The 21,117-nt window shown below is 42.9% G+C and overlaps 1 protein-coding gene across 1 annotated transcript in view; it reads left to right on the top strand.

The window, feature by feature from the left end:
* Positions 1-21,117, top strand: part of ARHGEF10L (Rho guanine nucleotide exchange factor 10 like) — a 177,411-nt gene that overhangs the window by 80,195 nt on the left and 76,099 nt on the right. Inside the window, exons 13-18 of the mRNA XM_056826195.1 lie at positions 930-1,075; positions 4,592-4,606; positions 4,823-5,004; positions 10,646-10,761; positions 12,162-12,289; positions 16,397-16,497. Of these exons, the coding sequence (XP_056682173.1) occupies positions 930-1,075; positions 4,592-4,606; positions 4,823-5,004; positions 10,646-10,761; positions 12,162-12,289; positions 16,397-16,497 (688 nt within the window). The remainder of the gene's footprint in view (positions 1-929; positions 1,076-4,591; positions 4,607-4,822; positions 5,005-10,645; positions 10,762-12,161; positions 12,290-16,396; positions 16,498-21,117) is intronic.

The following is a 21,117-nucleotide window of genomic DNA, read 5'->3' as shown; positions in this document are numbered from 1 at the left end:
TTCTTCTTTTTTATTATCTGGAAAGAAAATACTTTGTGTTAAATTCATGTATTAAATGCCAGTTGCTTTATCCTAATGCTAATAGACTAGAGGGGATCGACACCAATGGGGGCTCCAAGACCTGTTAAGGTTGATTGCTTTGGTATTTCCTCTATTATCTTGTTAGAGCCCGCCTCCATTTAGAGGTTCCTGTTGCTCTGTTCTTTGAAGGAATTGATAGCCAGGCACAAGCTCCATTAAATGAAAAAGACTCAATGATCGGCTTAGTAAAAGACTGAGTATCTTCTCATCACCAGTTTGGCTGTGTTTGAAAAAAAAGTTGGTTACCAAGGAGTAATCATTTTTTTCAAACCCTTACCTTCCACCTTAGAATCAATACTGTGTATTGGTTCCAAGGCAGAAGAGTGGTAAGGGCTAGGCAGTGGGAGTCAAGTGACTTGTCCAGGGTCACCCAGCTAGGAAGTGTCTGAGGTCAGATTTGAACCCAGGACCTCCCGTCTCCAAGCCTGGCATTGTATCTCCTGGGCTACTTATCTGCCCCCATTTTTTGTTCTGGCATTACAGATCTAAGTAGATTGCAGAGTCCATCTACTCCACACCTGCCCCTTCCTCTCATTTAACAGATCAGGAAAGGAGGTTAAGTGATACAACCAGTCATCCTCAGAGATGGATTTTGAACCCAGGTCCTCTGATCCTAGAGCTGGGGCTCTTTCCACCACACAACCTGGAAAGGGCTGAGAACTGGACTGGTTCAAGACCCGTTGAAAACACTAATCATTTAAAATGTCATCCTCGAGAGTATGGCCTTTGTTGGCTTGGGAGCCACCAGTAAGATTAGAGGAAACTCTTAGTGCTAAATCATGGCGTCTGGTGCCATTGGGCCCAAGCCTGCTGTTGCCTTAGCTCCGTGGTCATGTCTCTTTTTATAGCTGCTGACGTCGGGCCAGCGGCAGCTGCTCCTGTGTGAGACCCTGACAGAGACGGTGTATGGCGACCGGGGACAGCTCATCAAATCCAAGGAGCGCAAGGTTTTCCTGCTCAATGACATGCTGGTGTGTGCCAACATCAACTTCAAGTAAGTGGGCAATGGGCCTCTCTGTGAGGGCAGAGACGGGGAGGGGGGCCTCTGACCCAGTCCCATTGGGACCACCATTGAGAGGCAAGGATTCTTTGTTCTTTAGGACCAGGGCTTTGGGGGGATTGATGAGGGGGCTTCTGGTCTTCCAGTCCATGGCCCAAGGATGCTGCAGAATCTCAGAATGGGCCTTGCAGGGACCATGGTCCCTGGATTTGGGCAAGTGACTATTTCAACCATGGGATAGTAGAAAGAACTTCAGTTTTAGTATCAGTTGGGTTTGAATCATAGCTCTGCTACTTAGTTTTGTTTGCGTGATTTGGACAAGCCCCTTTACAAACCCTCTGGGCCTCAGCTTCCTCTGCTATAAAATGAAGGCTTAGACTAGATGGCTCTGACATTCTGTGTCCTAAGGACCCTCCCAGGCCTGATATTCTTGATTCTAAGGACTCTCCTCCCAGCTCTGACAGTCTCTGTTCTAAGGTCCCTCCCAGCTCTGACATTCTGGGTTCTAAGGTCTCTCCCAGCTCTGACATTCTGGGTTCTAAGGTCTCTCCCAGCTCTGATATTCCCTGTTCTAAGCTCTCTCCCAGCTCTGACATTCTCTGTTCTGAGGTCTCTCCCAGCTCTGACTTTCTCTGTTCTAAGCTCTCTCCCAGCTCTGACATTCTCTGTTCTAAGGTCTCTCCCAGATCTGACCGTCTCTGTTCTAAGGTCTCTCCCAGATCTGACTGTCTCTGTTCTAAGGTCTCTCCCAGCTCTGACATTCTGTGTTCTAAGGTCTCTCCCAGCTCTGACATTCCCTCTTCTAAGGTCTCTCCCAGCTCTGACATTCCCTCTTCTAAGGTCTCTCCCAGCTCTGACATTCCCTCTTCTAAGCTCTCTCCCAGCCCTGACATTCTCTGTTCTAAGCTCTCTGCAAGCTCTGCCATTCTCTGTTCTAAGCTCTCTCCCAGCTCTGACATTCTGTGTTCTAAGGTCTCTCCCAGCTCTGACATTCTGTGTTCTAAGGTCTCTCCCAGCTCTGACATTCCCTCTTCTAAGGTCTCTCCCAGCTCTGACATTCCCTCTTCTAAGGTCTCTCCCAGCTCTGACATTCCCTCTTCTAAGCTCTCTCCCAGCCCTGACATTCTCTGTTCTAAGGACTCTCCCAGCTCTGACATTCTCTGTTCTAAGCTCCCTCCCAGCTCTGACATTTCCTGTTCTAAGGTCTCTCCCAGCTCTGACATTCCCTGTTCTAAGGTCTCTCCCAGCTCTGACATTCCCTGTTCTAAGGTCTCTCCCAGCTCTGATATTCCCTCTTCTAAGCTCTCTCCCAGCTCTGACATTCTCTGTTCTAAGCTCTCTCCCAGCTCTGATATTCCCTGTTCTAAGGTCTCTCCCAGCTCTGACATTCTCTATTCTAAGGTCTCTCCCAGCTCTGACAGTCTCTGTTCTAAGCTCTCTCCCAGCTCTCATTTTCTGGATTCTAAAAGTCTCTCCTGGTTCTGACATTCTAAGGTCTAAGGGTTTCCCCAGCTCTGACATTCTCTCTTGTAAGGACCTTTCCCACTCTGACATCTTGTGTTCTCAGGTCTCTTCTAATTCTGACATTCTATGCCCCAAAGTCCCATTTTATCATCCTGCAATTCTATGAACAGATAATTATTTTTCTGCTGTTCGAGATCTACCAGGCACGAAAGCTCCCTCTCACTCTTGTTTGGGCATCCCTCTTCAAGGCTATCTTCCTGATGCTCCAGATATTCTTTCTTACCTTCACACCAAATCTCCTGATTGCATTTGAGCCTGTGAATATCCACATTCATAAATGTATGTAATAGTTAGGAGGTTCCTAGTTTTGGGGCAGACGCTTGAAGGAAAGACATGGGACCAGGAAGGAATTGTAAGATCTAGAGCTGAGAAAGGGATTTTGGATCGTCCATCCTTTTATAGAGGAGGATCCTGAGGCCTAGAGAGGCTGTGACATCCTTAAGGTCACCAGGTTATAAATGGTAGATCCTGGTTGAACCCTGGCCCAAGTCTAATAATCCCCATCACTGCCCCACCACCCGGTGGTCAGGAGTAATGAATGTTTCTGGCAGTCTCACTTTCCTAGTGTCATACCGGAGACTCCAAAACCTCTTCCATGACACATGTAATCAAGAAGCCAATTTAGCATGTAAAGGATGAAATCATGCCACAGGGCTTGGGATTGTGGGGTTTGGGGGTTACCTGTGCCATCACTCCCAGTGAATATTCATTTCTCATTCATTTGTTCAATAAACTTAATAAGAAATCCTAAGTATAGCATAAGGGAGGTGAGGAATTTGGCGTCAGACAGGTCCTGTCTGAGGTCCTGGATCCAAATTTGATCTCAGATACTTTCTAGGTGTGTGACCCTGGACAAGTCACTTATTGCCTAGCCCTTCCTGCTCTTCTGATTGGAACCAATACTTAGTATTGATTCTAAGATGGAAAGTGAGGGTGTGAAAAGAAATAAACCAAAAAATATGAGAGGTGGAGAGAGGGAGTAGAGGCAAGTTGGTTTGGTTTTTGTTTTCATCTTTGTACCCTCCAAAGACTTTTAGTGGATTCTTAGTAAAGGTTTGTTGAATAGATGAATAAATAAATAAGCAGCTCACAGTAGAAGTATGGAAACCTCATTCCCAAATAAGGCAGCTTGATGATGAGAGCTGGCCCTGGAGTCAGGAGTTCGTGTGTGAACTAAAAGTGCTATATATAAAGCACTCTACACTTTGTTGGCATGTGATACGTGCTTAGTAAGTGCTTGTTCTTTTGTCCCCTTGTCTTCCTCAGTTTCCACATCTGTAAAATGGGGATAACAAACAGCAGCTACTCTCTGGCTTGTTAGAATAAAATGAGCTGGGGTCAGCTGGGTGGCTCAGTGGATTGAGATCCAGGCCTAGAGACAGGGAGGTCCTGAGTTCAAATTTGACTTCAGACACTTCCTAGGGACCTTGGGCAAATCATTTAACCTCCATGGCTTAGCCCTTTCTGGGCTTTTCTGCCTTGGAAGGAATATACAATATTGATTCCAAGACGGAAGATAAGGAAGGTTAAAAAAGAAGAGTGAACTAAATGAATATTTGTAAAGCTCTTTGCAAACCTTAAAGTGCTATAGAATTCCCTGGCTCCTATTTATTATTATTACCATCATCATTGATTACTATTATTGTTATTTTCTCATCTCTTCATTTAATGACTTGGTTAGAGCTTCCTATTATAGCTGGAGAAGACCCAGAGTAGAGTTGGGGCCAGGTCTGTGCCCCCAAAGAGCGAACAGCTTCCTAGAGGAAGAAAACACCAACACGGATGGATACACCATCAATAGGAATTGACAGATAGATTTGAAGTTAGAATGAAGGGAAAGGCTAATCCCGATGGGGGATGAGAGTGGACTTTTTCTGTCCCCAGCCCCTCAAGGCCCCCCTTAGTCTTTATCTCCCCAGGGCAGGTTTTAGTTTACTCTAGAAATCAGTGCTCATAATGACCTTCCATCCTTCTTGTCTTTCTCAGGCCTGTCAACCTCAGGTAGGTGGGATTGGAGCCTTGGAGCTCCCCAACTGGGGCATGTTTGCGGTTCTGGTTCTGGTTCTGGTGCTGGGGGCCTGAGGCTGGGCTTGCCCGGTGCTCCTGACTTTGCTGCCACTGGGGGCTGCATGGTGTGTGGCTGAGCTGCTCCAAGGTGGGATGGGAGACAGCAGAGTGGTGGGTGGACAGCTGTGACCCTCCCTTTCCTTTCCACAGGGGGCAGCTCGAGATCAGCAGCCTGGTCCCTCTGGGCCCTAAGTACGTAGTGAAGTGGAATACGGCCCTGCCCCAGGTACAAGTGGTGGAAGTGGGCCAGGAGGGCGGCACCTATGACAAGGACAATGTCGTCATTCAGAATGCTGGGGCCAAGAAGTCTTCTCCGGCCAGCCAGTCCCACAGTGAGTGTCTCCTCTCTTTCCATTGCTCTTCCCCCTTTCCCTGTCCATTCCAGCTTGGAGGCATTGCCCTCTCCCCGCCGTCTTCCTACAGCAGAGGAACGAGGACCAGATAGGAATGCAGGGGCCATGGCCAGTGGACCCAGCGCTGCCACTTAGGGAAAAGTCACTTCTCTCCCCAACGGGCCTCTTGTCCTTCTTCTCTAAGGTTACCAGGAAATCTATAATGGTCAAATTTAGACCTCATCCTCTTGGATCTTTCCTTAGTTTTCTTAGCTTTTGAGCTCATTTTCCTTCTGTGAACCCTATTTTCCTCCTCCTTCTCTGTTTGCTGCTTCTCGTTCCCTTTGCTTAGATCATCATCCATCTGTCCTTCTCAATCCTTATGTAGGAGTCCCCCACTCCCCCCAAGACACTCCTAGTCTCATTTCTTTAGATATACTTCCTCAGTGATGTAATCAACTCCTATGAACTCAATGATCATTTCTAGGTTTTAATCCTCAGATCTCTCTCTCTCTCTCTCTCTCTCTCTCTCTCTCTCTCTCTCTCTCTCTCTCTCTCTCTCTCTCTCTCCATCCTTTCCTCCCTCCCTCTGTCCATCTTTGTCTCTCTCCCTCTTTTTTTCTCTCTTTTCCCTCCCTTCTTCCCTTCTTCTCTTTCTTTCCTCCTCTTGTCTGTCTCTGTCTCTGTCTCCCCTTTCCCTTTCTCTCCCTCTGTCTCTCTCCCTTTTTCCTCCTCTCTTTCTCTCCTGTATCTCTCTTTTTCTCTTTCTTTTCCTTCCCTTCCTCCCTTATTCCCTCTCTTCCTCCCTCTCCCCCCCTTGTCTCTGTCTGTCACTGTCAGTGTCTCTGCCTCTTTCTCTCCCCTTTCCCTTTTTCTCCCTCTGTCCCTGTCTTTCTTTTTTTTTTTTTTTTTTTTTTTTTTTTTTTTTTTTTTTATTAAACCCTTACCTTCCGTCTTGGAGTCAATACTGTGTATTGGCTCCAAGGCAGAAGAGTGGTAAGGGCTAGGCAATGGGGGTCAAGTGACTTGCCCAGGGTCACACAGCTAGGAAGTGGCTGAGGCCGGATTTGAACCTAGGACCTCCCGTCTCTAGGCCTGGTTCTCAATCCACTGAGCTACCCAGCTGCCCCCTGTCCCTGTCTTTCTATCTTTGTCTCTCTCCCTTTTTTCTCCTCTCTCTTTCTCTCTTGTATCTTTTTCTTTCTTTTCCCTCCCTTCCTCCCTTATTCCCTCTCTTCCTCTCTCTCCCCCTCTTGTTTCTGTTTCTCTCCTGCTTCTCTCTCTCTCACTCTCTCCCCCTTCCCTTCTTTTCTTCCTCTGTCTCTATCTTTGTCTCTTTCTTTTCCCTCCTTTCCTCCCTTATTCCCTCTCTCCCCCTCTTTCTCCTGCTTCTCTGTCTCTATCTCTTTTCCCTTTTCTTCCTTGCCTTCTCTTTTCATACATACATATATACTAAAGACAAATAAAATTTCCAACCTTATCCTCTCTACTATACTCCGCTTTAGTGACTGCCTAGCAGAAATCTTCATATGAATGTTCTCTCATCCTCTCAAATTCACCTTGTCCCCAAATTGAGCTTGTTATGCTTTCCTTCAGACCTGCTTCCTTTCTAAACTTTTCATCCTTGAAGCCAAAACCATCTTCCCAGTGTCCCAAGTCTGTCAACTCAAGAGTCATCTCAGATTTTTCCCTTTCCCGCAGCTCTATATCAAATCATTTGGCATGTATTTAAAAAAAACCCAAGTAATTTGGATTTTTAAAATTAGCAAACTTTCTTTTTCATTTGTTGTTATTGTTTAATCATTTCAGTCGGATCGGACTCTTCATGGCCTCATTTGAGGTTTTTCTTGGCAAAGTTATTGGCATAGTTTGCCATTTTTCTTCTTCAGCTTATTTCACAGATGAGGAAATTGAGGCAAAGAGGGTTAAGTGACTTGCTCAGGGTCTAATAAATGTCTTGAGGCTCAGGCCTCCCTGAGACTTGGCACTCTATTGTGCACCTAACTGCCCCTCATTTTCATTTACTTCTTTACTGAAAAAAGAAAAAGAAAAGCCAAAGCTTGGTAACAAATACGCACACTGTCACAGTGGCTGTGTCCAGAACTGTCTGGCTCATTCTGCATCCTGACTCCACTTAGGAAGGGAGTCGCTGTGGCATCATTGGTCCCCTGGAGTCCTCGTTGGTCATTCTATTGAGCAGAATTCTCAAGTCTTTCCCAGCTGTTTGTCTTTCTGGTATTTGTTGTCTTTGTGTAAAATGTGCTTCTCATTGTCTCCCTTTCCTCTGCATCAATTCATGCCCACGTCTTGTCTGGCTCAGTAGCATCTCTTGAATCTGCCCCCTCTCTCCATTGCCTTTCTGTGGACTGTGAGAATGCCTCCTAATTGGTCTCCCTGCTTTCATTCTCTCCTCTCTCCAAACTTTGCTCTGTAGCTGCCAAATTAATTCTTCCTAAGGCATAAATTCGACCATATCGTCCTCCTCCAAAGCTTCGAGCTGCTCCCTGATGCCTCTAGGATTAAACAGAAATTCTCCAGCCTCTCTCATTTAAGGAAGGCTCTCTACAAATTGGCTTCAAGCAAAGTTTTCAGGCTCATTTTATTTTATTTTAGTATTTATTTATTTAAAACCCTTATTCTGTCTTAGAATTGATCCTAAATATTTGTTCCAAGGTAGAAGAATGGTAAGGTCTAGGCAATGGGGGTTTCCCAGGGTCACACAGCTAAGAAGTGTCATGAGACCAGATTTGAACCCAGGACTTCTGTTCTGCAGGTCCAGGTCTCTAACCACTGTTGCTGCAGGTTACCTTGTCCTTAGGCTTGCCTGTACTTGTGGTACACTTCCCATTCCTGGCACCTCAGACGAGCAGAAGCTCTTTGAGGGTATAAACCTCTTTATTTTTGCCTTGAGTCCCCAGTGAGGAGCATAGCCCAAGCTTGGCACATAGTAGGTGCTTATTATGCTTCTAATACTTGTAATCCCTTCTCCTGGGGTTCTTGCAATGAGCATATTCTGTCAATTTGTTAGATGCTTCAAGAATGTGAGTCTGATCGGAGGCCAGCTCTCTACTGAGTATCCCATGTTGCCTCTTATGGGTCAGTGGATAGAACTTTGGACTTGGAGTCAGGGAGACCTGAGTTTGAATTCTGTTTTACACGTTAGCTGTGTGGCCCTAGGCAAGTCACTTGATTACCTTAAGCCTCAGTTTCCTCATCTGTAAAAATGGGAGTGATAATAGTACCCACTTCCCAATTTATATTATGTGTGATAGAAATAGAAATTTGACACACCTGAACTACATTTACCCAGCATCTTTTTAAGTTAAATGTTCACTTTGCATCCTGATGTTTGGGAAATAAGTTGGCTGAAAATCCTGCCCTTGAGGCTTCTCTGGGGCTCTGCGTTCTCTCCCAGGTGTGCAGTCTGAGAAGCTTTCTCTTTACTAAAGTTATTCTTTCCTTTGCTTCAAGATATTCTGATTAAATCTTATAAAAATTAAACTTGGAGTATTTGGATGTTAATTTTTTAATCATACATATATTATAAATATATAACATATTACAATATATAACATTGCAATATATAATATATCACAATATATTTTATATTATATAGTATATAATAAAATAATATAGAATATATTGTACTATATTTTATATTATATAATAAAATACTATAATAATTTAATATAAAATATTTATATTATATACAAAAGACTTTCAGTATTATGCATCAGTCATTATTACCTATAAAATTGTGAGATTTTATTCACATTATCTTTATTCGTATCCTCATAATATCCCTGTGAGAACAAGAGATGATTGAATGATTCTAAGTAGAGACGCAGCTCACCAACCCTGATGATTTTGTTGTTGTTTGGTTTAGTTGTTTTTAAGTTGTGTGCAACTCTTTATGATCCCATTTGGGGTTTTCTTGGGACAGAGCCTTGAGTGGTTTGCCATTTCATTCTCTGCCTCCTTTTTACAGATGAGGAAACTGAGGCAAATAAGGTGAAGTACCTTTCCTGGGGATAACATAGTTCATACAAAATATAATCCTTTTTGCATAGTCATGAGAGAGGCTGTTAATGCAGAGTGGAAGTTCCAGGTTCAAGTCTTTCCTCTGATGCAATTTGGTTGTGTGACTCTGAGCAAGTCCCTTAACTACCTCTCCCAGGCAACTCTCTAAGATGAGAAGTTGAGAAGCAGGTGCCCATCTTCTTTAGTAGAAGGAATTTCATCCCCCGGCCCCATAGAATCACTGACACTTGGAATGTGATTCTCTGCATGGGCACATCCTCTTCTTTGATCTTAATAACAACCCCTTTTGAGCTAGGCAGGGCAGGACTTATCATCCCCATCTTATAGAGGAGGAAACTGAGGCCCAGAGAGAGCAGATGTCTTTCCTACAGACCCAGGATTCTGAAGCCTCTTTTCAAGGCTTTTTCTACTATTGCTTGGTGGCCAGAACTGGCTGTTTCAACCAGGCTGCTTTGGACTCTCAGGTGGCACGAATGGAGCTTTCATCTCTTTCTAGTATCAGTCCTCAGGGTCTGTGATGGGATGCTTAACCCAGGACCGCTCCATCAGACTGAAGAGGGCATCAATTTTATTTTCTTGTGTGTGCCAGCAGTAGAGCTTTCTGATGGGGAGACGAGTGGTAGGTCATTTATTTAGTGGGGAGGTATTTGGCGTCTCTCCGGGGGCCCTGGGCAGAATCATTCTGGAAGTTTAGGGTTTAGAGAACATTTGTACCATCATCAACACATTCTTTTGGAGGCAGCCTGGGATGGAACATGAGCAGATGGCTCTCTCTCCTGAACCCCCTTTCTAATTAATAGAGCAATTGGATCAATGGAATGGAATGTGCTTGGGTTCCTTTTTGTGCTTCACTCTTCCAAGAAGAAGCTCCTGAGGGTCTCCTATTCCCTCCCTTTTTCCTTTTCTCCCTTTCTCTTTCCCTTTATTAAATACCTCCCTTCAAAGAAGCTCCCTGACCCATGGCTCTTCCCACCCACTTGGGTGCTGCTAATTAGAGACCCTCCTTATCTTTGAGACCTGAGCATCTGCTGAGTACCTAGAACACCCCACTCTCCCTGCCTTCTCCCTGGCCACATACCCTCTTTTCCTATTCTGGGAAAGCCTTCCTCATGGAATTCTTCCATATGCTTCCACTATAGCAAGCTGGGGAAGCTAGGTGGCACCATAATGTGTTAGATCTGTAGTCAGGAGGACTTATCTTCCAGGGTTCAGATCCAACCTCAGACACTTATTAGCTATGTTAATGTTAACCTCGTTTGCCTAGCCCTTGCCCTTGCCCTTCTGTCTTAGAGTTGTTACTAAGGCAGAAAATAAGGGTTAAAAAAATACCCCAAACCTAATGGCTCTGCAGATTGCCTCTAATCTTGGGGGGAGACCCAACAATTCCTTCTTTTGCTCATTTTGCCCCTCACTCAAAGTTTCTCTGGGAAAGCCACACTAGTAGCTATCTGGTCAGTCTAGACATGTGTTGGACTGTCCAGGGTCCTGCTGTGCCTAAGTAGGCTTCCATCCTTACAAAGGGAATGAATGGATTATTCTGCCTTTTTTCTACCCACTTAATCCTGGTTCTTGCCTGAGTTATGTGTCTTCTCTTTCCCAGACAAAGTGTACCTTGGTCCCCCTCGCCTCTTCCAAGAGCTACAGGATTTGCAGAAGGACCTGGCTGTGGTTGAGCAGATCACCCTGCTTATCAGCACCCTCCATGGCACCTATCAGGTACTAAACTCCTTGGACAAAGTTCCAGGGGCCCAAATCAGCAGACAAATCACCAGGGCCATTATTCTTGCTCAGCAATGAGTTGGGACTCAATGGGAGCTAATGCTGACCATGGTTTGGGGGCTATGTGTCTCTTGGAGGTATTTTGGAGCTGTATTTTTGGGGAGGTATATTTGGAAACTTCCAGAGTAGGGCAAGGCACTGATTATGCTGAATCATGCCAGACATTGCAAACTCTCCAGAAAAATGATCATTCTTTTTTGTGGTCCATTTCTGGAACATGGCTCTGGCTGGATAGTCATTGTCATCATCATCACCTACCATGTATTTATCTCTTTGCATATATTATCTCATTCATGCTCATAACAACCCTGGCTGGCGCTCTATTGTTATCCGCATTTTACAAGTGATAAAACTGAACTGAGATGACAAGCCACAGCTAGTGTGTGAGTGAAGAGAGTCCTGCTTTCTATCTGCTTCATCACCTAGTTGTCAGGAGGTCCATCACTCAGACAGTAAACATTTATTTTTTTAAATTAACATTGTTATTTGCTTTTATATTATATAAATATTATATTTATATAGTATAAATATATTTATATTATATTATTATTCTTCATTATTTATTACCTTCTGTCCTAGAATCAATTCTAAGACTGAAGAGTGGCATGGGTTAGGCAATTGAGGTTAAGTGACTTGCCCAGGGTCACACAGCTAGAAAGTGGCAAAGAGCAGATTTGAACCCAGGTCCTCCTCCCAATATTAGGCCTCATATTCTATCCACTGTATTACCTATTTGTTTTAGTAAGCGTTTTATTAAGCTACACTGGATGCCAAGCATTGAGCTAAGTGCTGGGGATGCAAAGAAAAGCAAAACCAGTGTCTTTCTGCAAGGAGCTCATATTTTAATGGGGGAGACAGCATGCAAAGGAGATCCATGCCTGCATTGTAAATGGAAGGTCATCTCAGATTGAAGAGAGCCAATGCCAGAGATCTTACCTCCCAGGAAACTGGGTCAATCACAAAATCCCTCTTCAGCCTCAAGGAAGTTTAGCTTGGCTCAGGAGACTTGCTTTATCTTCTGTTCTGTCCCAGCCAGAATTTCCTTAACTCCCCCTTCTCCACTATAATATCAGGGCTACATGATCCTTATAGTAAAGCCAAAGATCAGTGGTTGAATCCTAGTACCATATTATCCTGCTGAATGTGGAAATTCCCATGATTCCCTTTCTTCTCTTTTCCCACCAAAGTGGAAGAAATTCAAGATGGAATGAGACTATGGTTGATTTAAGAAAACAGATAGGATTGGCAGTGACTTAATCAACACCTACTGAGGAGAGACCCTTTCCATGGATCCTATATACCCTTTCTACACTTTGTTTTCTGTTCCTCCTGCACAGAACTTGAACATGACGGTAGCTCAGGATTGGTGTCTGGCACTACAAAGGCTGATGCGGGTGAAGGAAGAGGAAATCCACTCTGCTAATAAGTGTCGTCTCCGTCTCCTGCTCCCTGGAAAGCCAGATAAGTGAGTAAAGGATTTGAGAGGGGAAGTGATTTTTAATTGTTTCATTTAGCCTAGATTTATTAGTGATTCATTTGATTCAGGAACTGTTATTTCACATTTTCTGTACTATGATTGTCCCCTTTGAACTTTCTTCTCTCTTTTGGTCAGTTTAGTGCTTTTAGATGCTGTCCTTTCTTTATTGAAGTACTGGTATCACTAATCCCCTAAATTGACTCCCCACTCCCAACACTAATGATTTCCCTCCTTTGTAGCATCCAAGTTTAGTCATGGCAACTAAATTCTTCCTCTGGCCATGTCTGAGATGTCTCATTCTGGTCCCTAACTTTGCTGTCAACATTTGGGAAACATTCTTCCTTGTCTCTCTTTTAGAGTCATATTGGGGTAGTATTGTGCTGGTCAGCTTCCTGTATGTTGTAGTGACATTCTATCACTAGTTCTACTTTCTTCTTCCTTGTATGTCTGAATCCCTCTCTTTCTTTCTTTCTTTCTTTCTTTCTTTCTTTCTTTCTTTCTTTCTTTCTTTCTTTCTTTCTTTCTTTCTTTCTTTCTTTCTTTCTTTCTTTCTTTCTTTCTTTCTTTCTTTCTTTCTTTCTTTCTTTCTTTCTTTCTTTCTTTCTTTCTTTCTTTCTTTCTTCTCTCTCTCTCTCTCTCTCTCTCTCTCTCTCTCTCTCTCTCTCTCTCTCTCTCTCTCTCTCTCTCTCTCTCTCTTCCTTCCTTCCTTCCTTCCTTCCTTCCTTCCTTCCTTCCTTCCTTCGTTCCTTCCTTCGTTCCTTCCTTCCTTCCTTCCTTCCTTCCTTCCTTCCTTCCTTCCTTCCTTCCTTCCTTCCTTCCTTCCTTCCTTCCTCTATATTAATATTATATTACATTCATATGCCATAATTTGTTGTCATTCCTTAATTGATGGGCACCTATCATGCCCCAACAAAAGTGCTGCTATAAGTAGTCTTGTATATATGGATCCTTAATGTGTTGATTGGAATCTTGAACGCTGGGGACTACAACCCCCACAATTCCCTTTGCCTTTTCATATATGTGGTTAATTTTGTATTCAGTTTTGGTTTTGGCCACTCTAGCTCTCCCAGGTCTCTCTCTCTGCCTGGACCCACATGGAGGTAGGGAGCCCCTGGCTCAGCTTTCTCTGGATTTTACTTTCCCTTTGATTTAAGTTGATTTTAATAAATAGTATTAAACAGAAAACTTGGAGTATTGGATATTAATTTTAATCCTTACATTTTCTTCTTTATTTCATCTCTTTGGGATATTGGATCAGCTCCATTTTCTATACATGGAAACTGAACCTCAAAGATTATATAACTGACCAGTTTGCCCAGGGTCACACATTTTGTGAGCATTACACTTAAATTTGAACTCAGTTTCCCTATTTCAAAGGTTTTTTCACTATACTATGCCAACTTTATTTTTCTTTAATTTTTTTTAACCCTTAACTTCCATCTTAAAAGCAGTGCTGTATATTGGTTCTAAGTTAGAAGAGTGGTAAGGGCTAGGCAATGAGGGTTAAGTATTTAATTTTTTAAATTAACATCTTTCATCAAAAAACAATTTTATTGATATCTTTGATTTTTAGATCATCTACATTTCCCAGGCTATCCTGTTCTCCAAATGAATTGCCCTTTATTCCTAAATCAGTAAAGCCTGCCATTTCTGACTTTCTATGCATAGTTCTACAACCACAGTCCCCCATTTCTGCAAAGAAGAAAGGAAGATGCATTATTATAGCTCATCTTTGGGACCAAGCTTGGTCATTATGATGTCACAGGCTTTTGGGTTTTTTTTTTCCCCATTTACATTGTTATGGTCACAGTTTATGTTTCTATTTTACTTGTATCAGTTCATGTAAATCTTCTTATGCCTTTCTACCCTCCCCCTTTTCATAGTTTCTTACTGTGTAGTAGTATTATATTGCATTTATGTACTACAAATTATTTGGCCATTTTTTCAGTCAATAGGCATCTATTTTTCCTTAGATCTTTTCTATTAAAAAATGCTTCTATAAATATTCAAGTGTATATAAGGCCTTTCTTTTGATCTATGATTTCTTAGGGGCATATTGATCAGTAGTGGAATCTCTCTGGCTCAAAGGGTATAGCGATTTTGCTCCACTTTCTTAGCTTAATTCCACATTGCCTTCTAGCATGATTGGGCTCCTGTACTTCCACAATTTCTCCAATGCTGACTTTTCTTGTTTTTCGTCATCTTTGTCAACTTTTTGGATGTATGGTGAAACCTTAAGGCTAGGTTTATTGAACTTTTCTCTTTTATATGATCTTGCTAAGAATTTATGATTCCTTTTTGGTGACCCTGTTTGTTCATGTCCTTTGACAACCAATTGTTGGATGCTACGTTGACTTTCATCAAAGTTGGCACACATGTTCTACCATCTTTTAAAAGTCAGTCCTGTGGAAAGATTTAGCTAGACTGGCCACAGATTAGGTCCTGGGCTAGTGTGGATCCATTATTAAGAGGTATTAAGTGGTGAATTAGAGGCATGGAGCTACAGGCTAAGCATAGCCCATGCCTATGTGATAGAAAGCGAATATAGGGTTGGAAATCATGGGATCCAGGTTCCTGTTCCTCCATTACCTGGAGGAATGATATGAGGCAGATTACCTACCATGGTGTTGTATAGATATAGTGCTCATCTTAGGAGACTTGAGTTCAAATTCTGCCTGACATTTTTAATTGCTGATTAAATTAAAGTCAGTTCCCTTATCAGCAAAATTTTGGGGGGGGGGATTGTGTTTTTTCACAGAAGGAGGTTGAAATGTGATAATGGATGTGAAAGCCCTTTGCCAACATTAATAAGCTATATAAATAGGCATTATTTTTCTAAGAATATGATATTCTTAGTACCTAGCACAAAGTGCCTTCTATATTTTCTTGGGGAGGGAAGAGGAATCTCGATCTTTGATTGCTGGGGTATGAAGAACTCCCAGTGTGAAATCTTCCCCCACTGAAGAAGAGTAAATCATTCCTAACTTACTGTCTTAGGGGGAGATGTGGATAATGTCCTCTCATTTCTTTGGGCCCTGTGAGGTAATGAAAGGTTTAGTAACTTACTCAAGGCCACACGGCTACTACATTTCAGAGATAGCACTTGAGTTTTGGTCTCTCTGATTCCAAGACCAGCCTTGTTTTTAATTTACCATTCCTCTTTTTTAAAAAGTTAATTTATTTAATTAATTAATTTAGAACATTTTTCCATGGCTACATGAATCATGTTCTTTCTCTCCCCTACTCCCTACCTCCTCCCATAGCCAATGAACAATTCCACTGGGTTTTACATGTGTCATTGATCAAGTCCTATTTCCATACTTTTAATACCATACTCATCTTCCATCTTAGAATCAATACTATGTATTGGTTCCAAGGCAGAAGAGTGATAAGGGCTAGGCAATGGGGGTCAAGTGACTTTCCCAGGGTCACATAGCTAGGACATGTCTGATACCAGATTTGAACCCAGGACCTTCCATCTCTAGGCCTGATTCTCAATCCACTGAGCCATTTAGCTATCCCACTGTACCATTCCTCTTATCTCTTTGGAAATAGTTAATATTTAATAAATGCCTGTTGAAATGAGTTGAAGTTTTCTGGGTCTTAATCTCCCCACTTCTTCAATAGATTAATTTGATGGATTCACATTTTGAAAAGTTGCCTGTGAGTCAGGACTCTCAGCCAGTGATAAGAATGGTATCTTCCACACACATTGCCCCATGCCATGCTTGGCAGATCAGGCCTAGCGCCATTTTTTTTAAAACCCATCCTTCTGTCTCAGTATCAATTATAAGCTAGAATAGTGGCAAGGGCTAGGCAGCTGAAGTTAATTGGCAGATCAGGCCTAGCGCCATTTTTTTAAAATCCTTCTTTCTGTCTCAGTCTCAATTATAAGCTAGAATGGTGGCAAGGACTAGGCAGTTGAAGTTAAGTGACTTGCCCAGGGTCACACAGATTTGTACCCAGATCCTCTTGATGCCAGGCTTGGTGCTCAAGCCACTTGCTACCTCTAGCTCTATCCCATTGAGTGCCTTGAAGGAAGAAAGGGACATACTTACATCTCCCTTGTTCTCTCTCTCCCTCTCTCCCTGCCAGGTCTGGCCGGCCCATCAGCTTCATGGTGGTTTTTATCACACCCAACCCTCTGAGCAAGATCTCCTGGGTGAACAGACTACACTTGGCCAAAATTGGGCTCCGTGAGTAACCCAAGTGGGAATGAGATTCCAGCGAGTGGGCTGAGCTGGGCTGGGAGTTGATAGTGTTGAGAGCTGAGAATGTTGAGCCAATTAAATGAGAAAGACCTACCAGATTCAAAGACACCAATGAAGTGGGCTTTGCTCTCCAGAGGCTTATATTTTGTTGTGTGCATTCATAGGCATAAGCAAAATAGTGAAAGGGATGTTTTTTGGTGGGAGGCTTGCTAAAGGCTAAGGTTCCATGTAGAAGGTGATGCTCGAGGGGCAAGTGTCTGAGGCCAGAGTGGAACCCAGAATCTCTTGTCTCTGGGCCTGGCCCTCTATCTCCCGAGCCCCCTAGCTGCCTTGTGGACAAGGAATTTCGAGGAAGTCAAGTTTGGCTGGATATTGATTGGGCGTCTGTGGCCAGTCTTGGTCTGTGAAGGCACTGAGATTGGGAGGACATCCTTTGAGCCATCAGTGGACACAAAGCCTTTCCAGAGGCAGCGGTCACTGTGCTCAGAGGTAAAGGCAGAAAGTGAGGGTAGGGCAAGGTGGCCAAGAGATGGCAGAGTAGATGGCTGGATGGGATGTGCCAGGAATTTGTGGGGATTTATAAATAGCAGAGCAGGGGACCCAAAGCCAAGTCTTATGACTCAAGATCTGGTACTCTTTCCATTGGACTAGAATAGTCTTAGAGACCTAACTATTAACCATGGAAAGTGGTCTAAGGACAGAGAATATGAGAGTGGGAAGGACCTTAGAACAGGACCTTAGAACAGAGACTGCCAGAGCTGGGAGGGGCCAGAGAACAGACTGCCAGGGACAGGTAGGTAGCATAGTAGACAGAGTGCCAGGCAAGTCACTTAACCCTGGTCCCTTGCTGCCCTTCTGTCTTAGAATTGATACTAAGACAGAAGATAAATGTTTAAAGAAAAAAAATAGTGTCAGAGTTGAGAGAGACTTTAAAATATAGACTGTTGGACCTCAAATGAACTTTAGACATCACCAACTCTATCCCTTTCATTTTACAGAATATGAAATACTGTTTGGTCTATATTATTAAGAAAATTATTTTATTGATTTCATCAATTTTAATATAATTTTCATTTCTAATTATCTCTCATTCCAGTCCTTCCCAAATAATCATTCTCTATTTAAAAAAACACCAAAGAGATCCTTTCCAACTGTATTGTTTTGTATTCTAAGATCCCATCCAACTTTTACATTCTTTGTTCTTAGATCCCTCCCAATTCTAACATTCTATGTTTTAAAAATCCCTTCAAATTCTAACAATCTTTGTTCTAAGATCCCTTCAAGTTCCAACATTCTATGTCCTAAGATCCCTTTAAGTTTCAATATTCTATATTCTAAGATCTCTTCAAGTTTTAATATTCTATGTTCTAAGATCTCTTCAAGTTTTAATATTCTATGTCCCAAGATCCCTTCAAGTTCTAATATTTCAGAAAAATTCGCCATCACATTATCTGTGTTGTTCTGCACCCATAGTCCCTCACCTCTGTAAAGAAGGGAGAAAGGGACATTTTTCCCATTTTTGTCTTCAGGTATGCTCTCAGTCATTTAAAAAAAAAAAATTTAATAAAACCCATATCTTCCACCTTGGAGTTAATACTGTGTATTGGCTCCAAGGCAGAAGAGTGGTAAGGGCTAGCAATGGGGGTGAAGTGACTTGCCCAGGGTCACACAGCTGAGGAAGTGTCACATTTGAACCCAGGACCTCCCATCTCTAGGCCTGACTCTCAATCCACCGAGGCGCCCAGCTGCCCCTCTCAGTCATTTTAATTACACACCTTTGTTTTTGATATTATTTTTATGTAGACCTTTGTCACTGTAAGTGATTTTCCTAGTTTTGTTCATTTCCTTTGCATTGGCTCATGTGTCTTCTCTGATTTCTTCATATTCATTTTTTCATACCGTGCAGTAATATTCTATTATGCTCATGTGCTGCATTTTGTCTAACCATTTATTTCCCCATTGACGGACACCTCCTTTGTTTCCAGCTCTATGCTATCCTCCAAAGTCCTGCTGTTAATAGTTTGGTGTGTACAGGGCCTTGCTCGCCATTTTTCATCTCTTTGAGGTTCGTGGGCTTGGCCCACTTTTGCTAGTCCTGACCTTGAGTGATTCTCCTTTTGGACTCAGTCCCTCGATACTGCAGAGGTGCTGCTTGAGCTTTGGGTGAAGCCAGACTTTGAGGTCCCCTCTTTGTACCGAGGTTGTTGGGATGTTGAAAGAATGAGGGCTTATCATCCACAAAGTCAGGGTACCACACACCAGGCAGCGTCTGTGGCTTAGGCATCTCCTGGGAAAAGGCGCACAAGGTAGGGCAGGTAGCAGGTACCCTCAGGCTCCGACAGATATTAGATGGCCTTCTTCCATGGGGAGGAATCCCTCCCCCTTCCCAGAGTTAGTTCAGTTCTAGTTGCCCCAGGCCAGTACCCAGGCTCTGTTTGCATGCTCACTTTAAAGGCTCCTTTAGGTTTTCCCCTGATAGGCTGGATGAAAGGGGACTTAGAGCGTGATGGAGAGCCTGGTGACTGATGCAGCCAAACCAGGCCCCAGATCCTTTCCATTTCCTCTGAAGATGCTCCACCGCCTTATCTTTATGCTGTTCTGTTGCAGCAAAAGTTTTAATGGAAGGAAATTCATTTGAAATCTTATTTGAATGCATGAGTCCCCCTGGGGCTGGAATAATTTGTTTCTTTTATTTTGTTAGTTTGTTTTTATCTGCATTGCCTGGTTATAGGGGGGGGAGGAGGGGGGAGAGTTGGGGTGGAATAATATAAACCTGTTAGAAATAAAACATGTTAAAGACATTTCTGCTTATAGGATTTTATTCCTTTTTATTTTTTCGTTCTGTTCTTCATGCATGCGTGCCCTCTATGCCGACCATGTGATGTGGTTGGAGTCTAATGTGCTCCTGAGTGAGAAAGAGAAGGAAGGAACCAAGGCTAAGGAGACAAGAAGCAGCTTTGTGTAAGGGATAGCATTGGATATAAAGCCAGGAAGATAGGAGTTTGAATAGAGGCAGGATACTAGCTTAGCTGTGTGACCCTGGGCAAGTCACCTAACCTTTCTAGGTCTCAGTTTCCTCATCTTTAAATAGTGAATGATGTGAGTGTCTGAAAGAAGCTATCTTTGGCACAGCATCTCTGTGTGCTGTCTAAACTATGATGAGCAGAAGAGCCGGAAGGGACCTTAGAAGTCATGTAGTCCAACTCTTTCATTTTACAGATGAGGAAACTAAGATCCTGAAAGATCAAACAATGTAGGAAATGCAGGCAGCAAGTGCTGGAATTTGAAGCAGGGTCATCTCCAAATCCAGCATTCTGACCAGGAATGGGGTAGAGGATGAGGAAGCCTGTGATGATCTAGGGAAGTTCCCAAGATGAAGGGAGAGGGAGTTGATTCTTGGGGAGAACCAGCTCCCCTGCTCCTGCCCCTGAATAGCTGTGGCTTACATTTGCCCCAAATTGCAGACTTACAGTGCCTGCTCTGTGGTACTGGGAATACAAAGATAGGTAAAAAATGATTCCGATCTAACCCCATCTCTGGGAAAATTCCCTGATCCAATAATTTTATTTTATTTTTAAAACTCTTTCCTTCCATCTCAGAATCAATCCTGGCAGAGGAGAGTTAAGGGCTAGGCAATGAGAGCTAAGTGACTTAAACAAGGTCATACAGCTAGGAATTAGTGTCTGAGGTCAGATATGAATCCAGGACCTCCAATTTCCAGACCTGGCTTTCTATCTACTGAGCTACCTAATTGCCCCCTTGATCTAAGCATTTTAAAGATGAGACAACTGAGTTCCATCAAGGGGAAATGATTTTCCCAAGGTCTTCTGACTTCTAGACTCACATCTTTCTACTATATCAAGAAATTCTCAATGTTCCTAATTGCCTGCTTTATAAAGTCTGAACTCTTTAGCTAGGCATTCAAGATTCTCCATGATTTAATACCATTTTGCTTTTCAGCCTGTGCCATATTGAAACTGAGAAGCTTCTTGGTGATCTACAAGTTGTTTGACTTTGGACAAATCAGATTATTTCTCTAGGTCTTAGTTGACTGCTCTGTAAAATGACAGATTTGGAGTCGATGGTCTCTAAAGACCTCTATATTCATTCTTTTTTCTAAGGTTCCTCCTGACTCTTTTTATGTTATAGAGCCCTTCCAGCTCTAACATTTTATACTATAAACTCCCTCTAAGTGCTGACATTCTGTGTTCTAAGACCCCTAACTATTCTGACATTCTATGTTCTAAGATCCTTTTCTACCTGCTCTGATATTCTATGTTCCAAGATCCTTTTCTACCTGCTCTGACATTATATGTTCTAAGATCTTTTCCTACCTGCTCTGACATTCTATGTTCTAAGATCCCTCCCTACCTGCTGACTTTCTATGTTCTAAGATCCCTCCTTACCTGCTCTGATATTCTATGTTCTAAGATCTTTTCTTACCTGCTCTGACATTCTATGTTCTAAGATTCCTCCCTACCTGCTGACTTTCTATATTCTAAGATCCTTCCTTTCCTGCTCTGATATTCTATGTTCTAAGATTCCTCCCTACCTGCTGACGTTCTATGTTCTAAGATCCTTCCCTACCTGCTGACTTTCTATGTT

This window comes from Monodelphis domestica, chromosome 4 (assembly GCF_027887165.1).
Source record: "Monodelphis domestica isolate mMonDom1 chromosome 4, mMonDom1.pri, whole genome shotgun sequence".
NCBI classification, from domain to species: Eukaryota; Metazoa; Chordata; class Mammalia; order Didelphimorphia; family Didelphidae; genus Monodelphis; species Monodelphis domestica.
The sequence above is the reverse complement of the archived record's forward strand: the minus strand, read 5'-3'. Positions and strand labels throughout refer to the sequence as shown.